Source organism: Echinops telfairi, unplaced genomic scaffold, assembly GCF_000313985.2.
Source record: "Echinops telfairi isolate 266 unplaced genomic scaffold, ASM31398v2 ScPeMD7_2291;HRSCAF=2852, whole genome shotgun sequence".
NCBI classification, from domain to species: Eukaryota; Metazoa; Chordata; class Mammalia; order Afrosoricida; family Tenrecidae; genus Echinops; species Echinops telfairi.
The window spans coordinates 48,197,591-48,211,880 of NW_022106189.1; the positions used below are offsets into that span (position 1 = coordinate 48,197,591).

Sequence of the window (14,290 nt, forward strand, 5' to 3'; positions counted from 1 at the left end):
ACCGATGTGTGCACATCCAGGTTCTGAACTTGCTGCTCAAACTTGTCCATCACTGCAGAAACTTTCTGCAGGTCCATGGCACTCAGCGCCTTGTCCAGGGCCTTGGTGACCTGGGCCATATTCTTTGTCACCTAGGACAGAGGAGGAGGTCAGAGGCAGGAAGCATCTTGGGGACAGGCTTTTAGAGTGCCTAATTCAATCCGTAACATTCCACTCTCTGGGAACCAAAACTCAGGTTCCTGCCACGTGCATTTAGCCTATCACATTGTCCTCAGTCTGAAATCAATTCCAAGTTCCAACACTCACCTTCTGATCTGTCTCCATTCAGTAGGCGTCCTCTACCATGGGAAAGAATCCCTCTTTCTCTGTGAATTTAGGCTACACGTTATCTGCTCCCAAAATGTGATGTGGGGTAAGGACAAGGGAGATGTTTTCCTTACAGACAGGAGAAGGGGCAGACAAGCACAGTCAAGCTCCCGTGGACACTTCCTATTAGCTCTCAAAGCCTGAAAAGAATCCCCTGCTCTCAGACCATCTGGGCAATGGCGGTGCCCTCTCGACTGGCCACATCCTCTGCATTGAGTAGAATTCCCTTGGCCCTGGGCTTCAGCTGAGAACACTACTCTGCTCCGTCAGCCTGAGATGGCTCCACTGTCTAGCCCTGGCAGGCCCCGTCCATCCGTCTGCTCCTTGACATGGTAGCCCCAACCCCTCGGCTTTGGGGGTGGTCTCGTCCCCAGGCACACTGAATGAGCAGCCTGCTCGGGATCCTGGTGGGCAGAAGTCCTCTGAGGCCGTCCCCCTCGCCCCCCCTTTGTTGTTCCTTCGAGCAGCTCTGCTGAGCTCCATGGAACTCCATGGACAGCCCTTCCTTTCTTGGAGGGCAAGCAGGTACAGCTCCTCTGGTCTGTTTCCTGCCTGGAAAACTCCAAGAGGCAGCGAGCGTCCCCTCCCTTGGTTCTTCCTCTGCCCGATCCGGGTTAAGCCGATGGGTCTGCTGTTGGTTATATCCATCAGTCCCAGCTTTCCTTTTTTAACGAAGAGCTATGTCACCATGTCTTTGGTGAGCAATGTAGGACACGTGTCCTTAGTTTGTACACAGGGTTTTCCAAACCTTAGGCTCTGTTTTCATTTGCACAGTTCGTTATTAAGTTTCTGTCCTCCAGGTGTATTATAAGCAGCAAGAAAAAGTCAGGCAGGCCCTTTAATACTTTGTTTGGGAAGTTCTTCAGTCAAGTACTTTAGTTCGTCACTTACAAGTTCTACCTTCTACCAAACATCTGAAGCAATGCCCACAAGATCCTCACCACTGCGTACAAAACACCACTCTTCCAACACCATCCAATCATGTGTTCACCACCTCCTTTGAAAGCCTCCCCAGAGCACACCGCCCGGCCACATTGCTGGAAACAGTCTGTGCTGGTGCTGGCTCCTCCTCTCTTCACCTCTGAGCTCACTGGAGGCCTCTGATCCTGCAGTTCTCCCGACGGTCTCTTCAGAGCACTCTGGACACTGGGCTGGACTTCACCTCACTGCCTCTGAGTCCATTCTGACCCTTAGGACAGCGGGGAACCGACCTGTGGGCTTCTGAGCCGGAAACTCTCGATTGGAGTAGAAAGCCCCATCCTTCTCCCAAGGAGCAGCTGGTGGTTTCAAATTCCTGACCTTGTGGTTAGCAGCCTGGAGCATAAGCACTAAACCTCCAGGGCCCCACCTCTTACTATAAGGCACCCGAGCACTTTGCCGAGAAGCCTCTTCTCACAGTCCAGGTTGGAGGTCCAGATTCAGGGTGCCAGCTCCATGGGAGCCCCTGGAGAACGGTCCTGGTCCTGGGAGATCTCCGAGTCTGGGCAATTCTCTCATGCACTTCTCTCTGCTGCCTCATCCGCTCTCCTGGATCTCTAGAGAATGACTTGAAGACACCCAGCCTAACCCTGCCCATTAGCACAACCCAAACCAGAACCCAACCAACAAAACCCAGTTCCTGAGGGAGATTACACTCATGGGCACTGAGATCAGGATTGACAGCACACATTTTGGAGAGCAGAATTCAATGATCAACAGTGGGGCCGCCCAGGATGGGCCCTCCAGCCTCCTGTGCCAGTTTCCTCCATTGGTTCCTGCTGAAACCCAGGCAGGACCCCCCCAGGCTCAGGGACACTGAGGCTGTGCACCCGCTCCCTGTAGTCAGCGCCCCAGAGACCAAAGGGTGCTACGGGTTCTGCCAGTGCCATGAAAGGGTCCCCTTGCTAGCCTTCTGACCCCGAGCCGCCCTGGCCTGGTCACTCACCCCCTTCATGGTCATGGCTGTCTGGACCTTGGAGGCCACAGCATCCACTCGAGAGGCCATGCGCAGGCAGTTCACCCCCTCGTTCTTCTTGCGGATAGCGTTCTCGGCGTACACGCGTGCACACTCCACATTTTTCTGCTGCAGGGCCTGGAGTGCAGGGAAATGCCAGCTGGGAGGGAGGAGTGAGCCAGTGGTGGTCTTCACATCTGCTGGGCTCTCCCACAGGGGCTGGCCCTGACTGCCACCGTGTCCCGCCCGCTGGGAAATGCCAGGGCCCCCTAGAGCTAGCAGGGGCCCATGAGGCAGAGTCACTCCCACACCAGCTGCAGAGGGGCCACTGGAAATCCCGTTGAGGAGACCACCACCATACTGCCCAGAGGAAGGACAGTCCAGGGACAGGGCGGGAGCACAGGCCTCCCGAGCCCAGGCTGCGCCTCACCTTCTTCACTTTGGCCTGCTCCGCCTTGGACTCCTTCTCCGCCTTCTTGGCCAGTTTCTCCAGCTGCTTTGCTGTGAACTGAGGGCAGGCCCGTGCTGGTCAGAGGCAGAGCCTGGGGGCAGGGCCACCCTCAGGGGCTCCTCCCAGGCACAGGAAGGGCCTGGGCACTGAGGCTGCCCGGGGGTCAGGGGCAGGAGGGGTTCTCCAAAGTCTCTTGCCCACACACACCCTTAAATCAGAATAAACGCTGTTGGAACGTTGGCCTGGGGAGAGATGGGCTCCCAGATCACTAGACAAGGGTGCTGTGCAGGCTATAGCATGGACCCTGGAAGGGGGAGCCTCCCAGTACATCCTGCCCCCCATGCTGGGCTGGGGGGCACCCTCAGCTCTCCTCCCTGGACGGCCCTGCTGACCCCAGAAGGGAGCCACATCTAGTGTGTAGTGCCGCAGGAAGCCCAGGAACTGAATGCCACAGAGCACCAGGAGAATGTCTCCTGCCCAGCCCCTCCTCTGAAGAACAAACTCCCCACCCCCATGAAGCTCCACCTGAGCCCACTCAGGCTACCCATGAGCTCCTGGTAGCTAAAAACGCGAGCTATTTTTATGTCAACATCGGCTACATCCACGTCGTCTTCTTCCTCCAAACTCTCCAAGTCTACAGATGTGGCCACTCCAGCCTGTGGTATTTAGAATAAAGAATCCCAGTGGCAGGTGCACTTGGGCAGCCTGTGGAGCACAGCATCGCCCCACCCGATCCTCCAGGTACTTCAAAGCAGGCATTGGTTTGATGGAGCCTGGGGAGCAGGCACAGGCAGTCAGCAACAGCGCTGTGCCCTCCTAGGGGCCCCGAGGCCACAAGCCTGGCCCCCCTGACAGGGCACTCTCCACCTGCCCACTCCTGACACCAGGGGGCAGTTCTATGCCGGTGCCCACCTTGCCTGGCCAGATGCTCAGAAGCAGGGGTGGGGCCGATGAAGCTGAATGAGAATGATTAACTGGGGGCCCTGGGGAACCGGTCAATGAGACAGCTTTGAGCCCCAGCAATGGCAGAGAGAGCACTCTCCTTCAAGTGTGGCAGTGGGGGTGGGGGGGCAGCTTCTGCAGGCCTGGTGGAGCCAGGAAGACACCTGGTGCTCGGGCGTGCTGCATCACAGACAGCCAGCCGACTGCATCTGCTTCCACTGCCTGAGACACACACGCCATCAGCCAGCTCACTGACCCCTCGCAGGCAGTCAGACCCTGAAGGGCATGGTGTCAGTCGGCTGGCTGCCAGTCTGTCCCATTCTGCATTCCTCGACAACACAGGACTCATGCTCATCCGTCACAGGACAGGCTGGGAGTGGTCACTCGGTACGTACCTTCAGCTGGAACAGGTTATCTGTAACAGAAGAGGACGCCTGTGAGGGTTTGGGAGACTCCCACCACACGGAGTCCCTGTGGCCCCCAGCCATGTAGGCAGAAGCAGGGCCCCGTCAGGGTGACCAGGCCTCCAGGGGCCAGCACTACAGCAGGTGCATGAGGTCCTCGAGCCTCTGGTTACTTTCCACTTGTTGCCGGTGAGCTCGGGAAAGAACATGGCACTCATTCCCTGTGATCCTCCCAGTCAAGGCTCCTTTACCAAAAACCAAAACCAAGCTCAGTGCTATCGAGTCAATGCCGACTCACAGCGACCCTGTAGGATGAGGTCCAAGCTGCCGCTGTGAGATTCTGGCTCGTTACGGGGTAGAAAGCCCAGTCTTTCTCGCCGTTTTAAAGGACCTGCAAAATTCTCCCCAACTCCCAGGGGCTCAGCGATTTCCTGCCATTCTTTATAGAAAAGTCCTTCCCAACAACTCTGACTTGGCCTTTCATGCTTCAGGAAGTTCCCCCACTTTGAACGAATCCCTCTAAACCCGAACCACACCCACTGCCGCTGAGTCCATTCCAACTCAAGGAGTCCACGTGAGTAGCTGGTGGATTTGAACCACTGACCTTTGGGTTAGCAGGCAAGCATTTTCAATACTTTCAACCACTGTGCCACTGGGGTTCCCTAAACCAACCTTGACTCAAAACAGATCCAACTGGAACCTTCACTTGATGCCCGGGCAGCTTCCAAACCATTGAGAAGAGGCTCCAAACCTTTCTTGCGCCAAACTCCCTGCCACCGAGTTGGCTCTGACCCAGTGACCCCACAGCAGAGACCTGCTCCGCAGTGTTGCCGAGACCACAGGCTCTTATTTGTGTAACAAACGTGTGAACTGGGTGAAGGCTTATAAATGAGATCATCATGTTGCTTCATCTTATTCCCTGCAGTTCCTCCCGGTACCACTGCCTTCCACAGCCTCCACCCCGCTTCTCCTTAGCACCTGGGAGCTCTAGCAGGTGAGTACTCCACAGTGCGACACCTTGCTGCAGTTAGTGTCCCCCTTTAACAACCTGTCTGTTATTTGGCTACAAACTGAGCCACCTGAAGGTGGACTAGTCTCAGGGGTCCCACCAGTCTCTGTCCAATCTGGCTGCCTGATCTTTTGTGGATTTGAGTTTTGTTCCACCTTTTTCTCTCACTGTCAAGGACCTTCCTAATGTGCGATCTTTGAGAACAGTTGACAGTGGGATCAGGTGCCATCTAGTTCTTCTGGTCTCAGGGTGACTCTACATCAGTGGATCTCGACCTATGGGTCACTAACTCTTTGGGGGTCGAATGGCCCTTTCACAGGGGTCACCCGATTCATCACAGTAGCAAAATTACAGTAATGAAGTAGCAATGAAAATAATTTTATGGTTGGGGGTCACCACCACATGAGGAACTGTATGAAAGGGTCACCGCGTTAGGAAGGTTGAGAACCACTGCTCTAAATGCTTACAACGATGCAGACAGCATCATCTTTCTCTCAAGGAGTGGCTAGTGAGTTTGACCACTGACCTTGCTGTGAGTATCCTGGTGGCTAACCTATGATGCTCCCAGGGTTCCTTCTTGTCCTAAGTCACTGCCATCAAGGCTGCTGATTCATAGCAACCCTGTAGGGCTGAAGAACCACCACATGGAGTTATTAGGACTTCCTACACATATCTGAAAGTGACACTTAGGAAGAGCTCTCATGTGTGCCCAAGGGCTGTCTGTGCACTGTCTCTTCTCAAAGGCCCATGGACGGCACAGCAGGGCGGTGACTCTCCTGCTGCCCTCCAAGGGTGCAGGCGGCCTCCACGGCATGAACGCAGGAGCCTGACTGAGACTTAGAGGATTTTTGTGAAAACTCCCCGGGGACTCAAACTCTTGCTCCTCACCCACCAAACTCAAAAGCAAGCCAGGGCAGGTCCTCACTCATTTGAAAACTATCGCCATTCACTTAATTCCTAAACCTGGAGAGTCAGGGACACCTATGTTTTCAAAGTGTTCACCATACTAACCAGATGAGGAAATGAAAACCAAAATAGAGGTGCAGAGGGTTTACAAACACTGAACTCTGGAGAGCAAGAAGTTTAGGGCAAAACCTAACCCTGGAGAAAATGGGTCAGAGACAAGTTGCCTGAAGAGTGGAGTGAACTTTGGAGCAAGAAGCCCGCCCATGCGCAGCACATACTTTTCCTAGGAGCAGAGCGTAGGGTGGTATCTTATTCTTCTTGCTGGGGCAGTTTGGATTTATGACAATAACAGGGGTGTGCAGCTTTGTACGTTCCACGAGGTATCCCTCTACCGCGGCTGTCCAACTCATTTTCGCAAACATGGGCACCTTCATTATACAACTGACTTTCGGCTCTCTGGCACCTCTCCAGCCACCACCCCAAGCCGTGAGCACTGAGCAGGCAGTTGGGGCGCCTGTGCCGTCAGTAAGCAGGTGCGTGGAGCCCATGGGGGTGCACTGACGCTCTCAGGGAGGCTGGGGTGAGCGCCGTGCCAGTCACCCTTGCTGAGACAGCAGGGCCAACCGGCCGCACCCGTCTCCCTCCTTGGCTGCCCTCTGACCCTAAACTCCAGTGGCCCAAAGGCCAGCTGGGCATCGTCGCCGGTCCCCGGGCCCAAGCTCCCGTGGGCTGGGGGAGAGGGGCGGGGCTGGGTTTGACGACGGGGCCGAGTCGAGGCCCGAGGGGGGCAAACGTCGCTGTGAGCCGTCGGATGGCCGCCAGAACCCTCCCCACGACCCCACGGTTAGCAGCGGAAGAGGAGGTGCCATCTCCGGCTTTCATCGGGTGCGGGGGGCCTCTTACCGTCCATGGCCAGTGCTGGGCGGCGGCGCCCCTTTAACGAGAGGAGGGACGAGACAGGGGATCGGGGATGCGACGGTCTCGGCTACTACGGCTCCGCCCAGCGAGGACTTCCGGGGCTGTCTTTCCGTTTCCGGTTCCACGGCCTGGTCACGCCAGTGGCGGGAGTGCCGGCACGTGGGCGGACTGCTCCCCCGCGGGCCGCCAGGGGGCGCGCGCAGAGCGGGAGGAGGGAGGGGCTGCGAGCCGTTGCCGTGGTGACCTGCGTCCGGCGTCTGACTTCCTGCCACCCTTTGGCCCAGGATGGGGGTCTCCTTTGTGAGTCACAAGGGGCTGGCGCCCGCGCAGAACGCAAGTGCAGGGACTCGACCTGCGCGGGCGCCAGGGCTGCGGGCTCATCTATGGGACTTTCCAAAAGTAAACAGAAAGCCAACCAAGGTAACGAGCCAGGACCCGCGGGCCCGTCGCCGCAGATGCAAAGTGGATGGACTCCGGACCGTGTACAAGTGACCCCACAGCTGCCATACCGTACGTTGAGCCATCTGCAGGGGTCAAGCTCCCAGTCTGGCGCAAGCGTTTCCGCACTTCAGTCCTCTGTGGCGTGGGAAGCTAAGGACTTCCCTACCCAAATGCCTGTGTTGTTGATGGGCAAAGAATGACCTGTGTGTGTGATTCTGGACCCAGACAGGCAGCGGCAGGAAGATGGGACCCGTCGCCTTGGACTCAGTAAACCGTAGTCTATCCATATATTTCAGGTGAGGCGGAGAGGAAGGGGACTGCCTATTCCAATCCCAAATCTAAGGAGAAGCCGCTGGAGAGGGCCTCCCCTGAGCCCAGGCAGGCAGATAGGAAGTCTCAAGACACCACCCCTAGGTCTTCAGAGACCCCCTACCAGAGGAAAGTGACATCCAGACGCCAAGGGCCTTCTGCTTCCTACGAGGTTGAAGGTAGGGGACACCTGGAGGGGGGCAGAACCTGAGGCTTACACTACTAGGAGTTTGGCAACCTATTTCTAAGACCCGCGTGACAGGGTACTAGTAGCAGAGACAAAGGAAATAATGATTTAGGATGTTGGAGGGCAGCTTCCTCAACTTTAGGCAAGTCTCCAGATGGCATACACAGCCACTGGTCACAGGGCGGAGTCTGCAAGAAAACATTGAGCCAGGAGGGGTGGCTGAGTTCAATGTCCTTATGATCCTGTCAGCACCCTCAACCGGACTGGAGCTCAACCTGGGAGAAGGTTCCAGCATGGGTGTGGGTTTGTGGCTAGAGTGCTGAGGGGAGCAGGTCAGAGGAGAACTAGGTAGGACACAGTGGGACCAGCATGTTGCAAATGCTGTTGGAAAAGTGAACCAGTTTCTTTAACAAATAACTCAAACTCACGGCCATTGAGTGGACTCCAGCTCTTCAGGACCCTGAAGGACAGGGTTTAGAACTGCCCTTCTGCATTTCCGAGGCTCTTTATGGGAGCAGAAGGCCCTGTCCTCCTGAAGAGCCCGTGGTGTTTCCAACTACTTGTGAGAAAGCAGGGGGCTTTTGCAAAGAGATGAGAAGCTATGCCAACCATAGACAGTGTGGGGCTGAGCTCAGCAGACTGGGAGTAAGCGAAGAACCATGGTTGATGTGTTTGGATGTGATGATGTCTTTGCAGTTGTCTTAAAAAAAAATCCTTATCTGACAGACATATACCGCAGTATTTCTGGGTGTAATTGTGTGATGGCTGGGGTTTGCACTACAATACTAAGGGAAAACAAACTAAGCGAAGCAGACACAACAGAGAGACAAAGTCATGATGGGATCTGGGTCGAGGAGTTCTCGGGATAGGATTCTACTTTTTTATGTGTTGTAATATTCCAGCTACGTAACTGGCCTCATGGGTACTAAGTGAGCAACAAAGCAAGTCGCACAACATCACCAGCATGGCTGCATGTTTGTCAAATACATGTGACCATGAGCATCCCACCGCCTCCATCTTATCTCTGACATACCCACACATGTGCAGCCATTTGGCCTCTGGTGGTGCCCCAGACCTTCACAGTGCTTGCCCCTCAGGAGCACCAGCATGAAGGAGCTCAGGGACATTTGTCTTTTGTGGAGAGGGGGGAGGGAGCTTTTGTCTTTTATAACATTCAACATGCTCGAGTTTTCACAGGTCCTGTGTGTTTCCTGTAACCTTCAAACATTTAAGGAAAAAAGTGGCCATAACAGATGTGTCCACTTCTAAAGCCTGCTGGCCAAAAAGTTTTGTAGAGAGAGCTTTCAGCAGCATTGGAATCCTCTGGGAATTGCACACTGATCCCTGACACATCCCCTCCATCCCTATCTGCCCTCCTGATGCCAGCTGGTCACGGACATGTGTGTGTGTGTATTTCCTGCTTTCTTCCTCGGAAGAGGCTCTGTCTTACTAATGACCTGGTGACCAAGAAGGTCTCTTGCTCTGGGTGTCCAGGTGTGTTCGTGGCTGCTTCCTTCTTTGCCTGCTTCCTTTCCTGCTATGCAATTCATGCAGCTTGTTCTCTCCTTAGCCCTAAAGACAACAGCTTTCTACAGGACAGAAGGTCTGCCGCACACCCACACACATAATAAACCCTGATGATCTCTCCCTTCTAGAGAAACCTAGGCCTGCAAAACTGAGCAAGACGAGCGGCTCCATCCCACAGATTGTCATCACAAGCGCCTCCAATGAGACCCTCAACTCCCCTGAAATCGAGCCGAAGACCATCAAGGAGTATGCCACATTCGGGCCCCTTGCCCGACACAGGAACCCCAGCACAGTGGATGCATACCATCCTGAAGACTTGGAATAAACACACGCCTCAGTGGCCGGTAGTTACTGACACAGCGGCGCTGGGCTGGGCTGGGCAGGGCCGGGTTCCTCTCAGCTACAATGGCAGGAGGGCTGCCTGTCCTGCAGGGGGCTACCAGTGTCTTAAGGCAAGCAAGTGGCCTCTCAAGGCCCAGCTCAGTCTCTCCTGTACAGGAGCAGCATGTAGCCTGGGGGGTGAGGGGGTGGGGCTGGGCAGCCTGAGTGCCTTCTGCCCACTGGCAGGCCTCAGCTATCATGCAGAAGGATGGGTGGGGCCAGCTCAGGCGCTAATCCCCCAGTCCAGTGGGCAGGCCATGTCCATCCTGGCCCCCCTGGAGCTTGGCTCTATATGCTGGAGGTTTGTGTCCTCCTACTTTACGGTGTACTGTCCGTGGATGAGAAGTACAGTGGGCCTCCAGCTCTACTGTGGCCTGACCCAGAGTACTAACGGACCCCACAAAGAATGTGGGATGTGCAGTGGGGCAGCCATGTCACCCAGAACATTGCAGGTAGCATGTCAGCACTGTTCTGGAGTGGGGAGCAGAGCCCTGGGTGGGGGGACTGGAATCTGATGCCCTTGGACATACTCCTTTAGCCTCTCTGCTTCCAACAGCAAAAGTTTGTGCCGAGGCTGCTGATGTATGGAGAGCCAATGGTCCCTGGGGGCCAGTGCTCCACAGTTACAGACAGGCGGGCCCCGGAAGAGCCCGGTGCGCAGCCTCCCACCACCCTGGGCAGCAGCTGTGTGTACATCACATACGTACACGTGTACCTATAGGCACGTGTATACACACCCCCACACACGTGGTTCCGTACAACTTCTCTGAGCGTTTTCACTTCGCAAAGCCAATCGCGGGAGGTTCGAATACTTCCAGGCAAACTAAGCTTGGAGGTACTCCGGGGAGTGGGAGGCTCCCCTGGTAACCGTTGCTAAGGGGGGGACGTCCCGGAAGTGGGCTGTCCGCGGCGTTTCGGTACGCCGTCTGCGCCTGCGCACGCCACAGCGGGGCTGGTGCGGAGCATGGGCGAGCCGGAGTTGGAGTCGGAGCAGATCCGTCTGAAGTGCATCCGGAAGGAAGGCTTCTTCACGGTGCCTCCGGAACACAGGGTGCGACGGGGAGCCGCTTGGGCAGCTGGCCGGAGGCCGGGCTGGGCGGAAGCGCGCCGGGGGGCTTGGTGTCGCGCTCGGCGCCGCCCTTTCCGGCCCGGGTGGGCACGATAGTCCCAGAATGCCTCGCAGTGGGCGCGGACCCCGGTGCTGCGCTCCCGGTCCGGGCGCCGCCTCTGGGAGGACATTGTGCAGAGGGCCCGCAGTGACGGGGCAGCTCCGTTTCCTGGCGCGGTGGGAGTGATGCGGTATTTGGCCCTTTCTGCTTCCCTTTACCGCAAGCGCCATTACAGCCCCTGTTGTAGTCGGGGGAGGTGGAGCTCTGACCCTCAGCTCACAGATAGTATTTGCAGCACTTGCTGATACTCGGGCCACCGCACTGTGGAGTAACGTCCACGGACAGAGTGGACGACAGAAGGCCTGTCAAGCAGTAGGCTTCCTGAGTGGGAGCAGGGAATGGGGACTCGGGGCACTCAGACCCCTGCTGTGCGCAATAAAGGGTGACTCGAGTCCATCGGACGGGGGATTGCCGAAAAATCCCGCTGGCGGGGTCTGGGAAAAACCTGGCGAAAGTAGCTTTTCTGCTGGTCCAGGGGAGTGAGTAGGCTTTGGTTATGTAGGGATGGTGCGGTAGTAGCAGAGGAACCTGGAGTGTGAGCAGGAGACACTCACAGAGAAAGGGAATGTGAGAAACAGCTAGGAAAGGTGAGACCTAGAACCTGTGAAGTTGAGTGGCTGGGTTCTTGTCCCTGAGGTAGCTAGCAAGTTCCAGACCTGTGTGGGTTGTAAAGGTTCAGAGGGAAAACACACGTTTAAGCCAAAACCTTATACAAGCATAGGATCACTTCACAAGCAATGACGTGGGTCCTCTGGAGAAGAACTTAGAGCTAGGGAGATGCTTGTCGTTTTTAAAAGCACAAGCAAAGGGGAGTGGGTGTGGAAGCGCTGCAAATGATCACACAACTTTCTAACTAGTTGGTCAGCCCGTCCTCGAGTCTCTTGATTTTACTCTCAGCTTTGGCACTGGATCAGCATGCTTTCGGATTTCTCTCCACCAACAGTACTGTGTCGGTATTTATTTGTGAGGCCCAGGCATCAAGGGTAACAGGCTTGCCAAGCCTGTTCTCGCAGGGTCCTCTGTTCATTCCCATTTAGCAGGCAAAAAAGTCCCTGTACTGTCCCTGTCAGTTCACTGGGGTCAACATCAGGAAGTGGCATTAGGGGCCACAAGAGGGAGGAGGCAGGAGATGAGATGAAGCTTTGCGACATATAGTTCTCAGACTTGAGATGAGCTCCAGGCCTGTGCCTTTCTGCATGAACCACCTGGTGGAGCTGTTGAGTTGATTCAGACTCATAGCACCCTGTAGGACAGAGTAGAACTGCCACGTGGGTTTCCAAGACACTAACTCTATGGCAGTAGAAAGCCTCATCTTTTTTCTGAGGTACGGCTGAAGGTTTTGAACTTCTGACCTTACAGTTAGCTCAATGTGTAACCACTATGCAAACAGGGCTCCTTCTGCTAATATAAAACCCCCAGAAACCAGTGGCTTAGGCAGAACAGACCTTTTTCTTCTTCAACTTCAGAGGTAGGCAGCTGTTTTCCACAGGGAGGGACAGGTGCTTGTTCTCTTACTGCTCCACACGCACCTCTAAATCCCTGCTTGCTTCTAGATCAGAGAGAGCCTATGTCACCCAGCTTCTGTGAGTCTGGAAGTTACAGGTGTCACTTGGCTCCCATCTCATTGGCCAGAATTGAGTCACATGGTTGCTCTTAACTACAAGGGAGGCTGGGGAATAGGGCCACCAGCTGATGCCCACATGCCCTTGGCAATGTATAATGGCCATAGGAGCGTGTCCACTGCAGTTTGGAAACGCCTTATGGAGGCCTTGGACCTTTTCCATCTGCAGAGGGCCACTAAGATAGCATACCTGCGCACTTTGTCTTCTGCTCTGTCCAGTACAGCCCCCCAGCAAGGCACATGTGGCTTTGATCACTTGAATGTGGCTAGGGTAACTGAGGAATTAAAAGTTTTTATTGACCAGTGGCCATTATTGTGGGCAATGCCATTCTAGACCATGGGATGGAAAGGGAGAGGTCATGCCAAAGTCATGAGTGAGCTTCTTGGTGCAGCTGACATGATAAGAACCTCTCTGCAGTGCTTCTGTCAGCTGCAAGACCCCTACCCCCTCACCCACCCCACCCCCCGGCAGCAGGGCAGCATGTCTCTCTCTTTTAGCTGGGACGATGTCGGAGTGTGAAAGAGTTCGAGAAGCTGAACCGGATCGGGGAAGGCACCTACGGCATCGTCTGTGAGTGGCCGGAGCCGTGGCTCTGGGGTCTGGTGTGTCTGGGGCGAGGCTGTGTTGCAGTAGCAGCAGTTGTGGTGGGAACGGATGGGACTTATGCCCAGACACCACGAGGAGGGCAGACAGATCTGCATCCTGGTCATGAGACGGCCCTCCCATAACTAGTGGTCAACGTCCTGGGCGAAAGCATCACTGGGCACAGGGGCCAGCTCAAGTCAGGAGAAGTCAGGGAGCATGCAGTAGTGGGATAGGGGTACTGTCGCCCAGTGAGGCAGGGGTGCCACTAGGCATCAGAGTTGGCTAGATACAGAAGCCAACCCTTACCTGGCCAGAACCAAAGCTCTGGCTTGCCTGGGAGCAGTGTGTCACACGAGGGAGGTCATGAGGGGACTGGGGTGGCCTCTGCTATCTGCACATGGGCTTTTGTTCTAGATCGGGCCCGGGACACCCAGACAGATGAAGTCGTTGCCCTGAAGAAGGTGCGGATGGACAAAGAGAAGGATGGTGAGTGGGGGCTGAGACCGGCCAGGACCTCACAGTGGGGATCGAATTGTGTTAAATCACTCAAAGGCTTGCTCAGAACTGAGGCCTCTGGGAAGCCCCGTCGAAGAGTTTCTGCAGAGTGGCTAGGAGGGCTCCCACTGGTCCAGCCCAGCCTGCCCCCAGCCCTGGGCACACCCACGGTGAGATGAGGGGCTCAGTGAAGTGAGGAGGAGGAGAAGGTGCGGTGAGGGCCGTGCGATGAGGCACATGGATTTGAGGCAAGGTAAGGAGTGGTGATGTGTGAGCTGAGAGGCGTGGTCAGATAAGGTGAGGTGCAAGCCCCAGAAGAGGGTAAGGCCAAGTGAAGTGAGGGGTGGGCTGGTGAGGAGAGGTGCACCGAGGCTGGTGAAGGCTGGTGAGGTGTGTAGTGCAGTGAAGCACGGTGAGATAAGACCTTAACCTGCCTCTTCCCCATCCCCTCAACCAACTCTCTCAAGTCCTGCTGGCACGCCTATGTGGAGTGTGTCTCATGCCCCTCTGCTCACCCTTTGGCACCCCCTGTTGTCATGAGGTGGAGAACTTGCCCCGTTCACATGCCCCACACAGGCTAGGACAGCGGGGCTGATTTTCATGAGGAAGGAAGGGCTGGAAGTGCTTTGTGGGGATTGCCCCTTT

The 14,290-nt window shown here is 55.7% G+C and overlaps 3 protein-coding genes across 5 annotated transcripts in view; 2 read left to right on the plus strand and 1 right to left on the minus strand.

The window, feature by feature from the left end:
• The window catches only part of CHMP1A (charged multivesicular body protein 1A), a 9,162-nt gene extending 2,151 nt beyond the window's left edge, over positions 1-7,011 (minus strand). The window contains exons 1-5 of the mRNA XM_004704729.2: positions 6,915-7,011; positions 4,088-4,107; positions 2,730-2,807; positions 2,291-2,437; positions 4-131 (exon numbers count right to left, since the gene is read on the minus strand). Coding sequence (XP_004704786.2) covers positions 4-131; positions 2,291-2,437; positions 2,730-2,807; positions 4,088-4,107; positions 6,915-6,921 — 380 coding nt within the window. The 5' untranslated portion in view covers positions 6,922-7,011. The remainder of the gene's footprint in view (positions 1-3; positions 132-2,290; positions 2,438-2,729; positions 2,808-4,087; positions 4,108-6,914) is intronic.
• A 233-nt stretch (positions 7,012-7,244) lies between these two features.
• On the plus strand, positions 7,245-9,733 carry SPATA33 (spermatogenesis associated 33). The gene is made up of 3 exons (XM_045293565.1): positions 7,245-7,439; positions 7,667-7,858; positions 9,522-9,733. The coding sequence occupies exons 1-3, from the start codon at positions 7,313-7,315 to the stop codon at positions 9,716-9,718; spliced, it is 516 nt and encodes a 171-aa protein (XP_045149500.1). The 5' UTR covers positions 7,245-7,312; the 3' UTR covers positions 9,719-9,733.
• A 989-nt stretch (positions 9,734-10,722) lies between these two features.
• CDK10 (cyclin dependent kinase 10) overlaps positions 10,723-14,290 on the plus strand; it is a 7,048-nt gene continuing 3,480 nt past the window's right edge. For all 3 annotated transcript variants that reach the window (XM_004704497.2, XM_045293563.1, XM_045293564.1), the window contains exons 1-3: positions 10,723-10,825; positions 13,063-13,135; positions 13,565-13,636. In XM_004704497.2, coding sequence (XP_004704554.1) covers positions 10,739-10,825; positions 13,063-13,135; positions 13,565-13,636 — 232 coding nt within the window. In that variant the 5' untranslated portion in view covers positions 10,723-10,738. The remainder of the gene's footprint in view (positions 10,826-13,062; positions 13,136-13,564; positions 13,637-14,290) is intronic.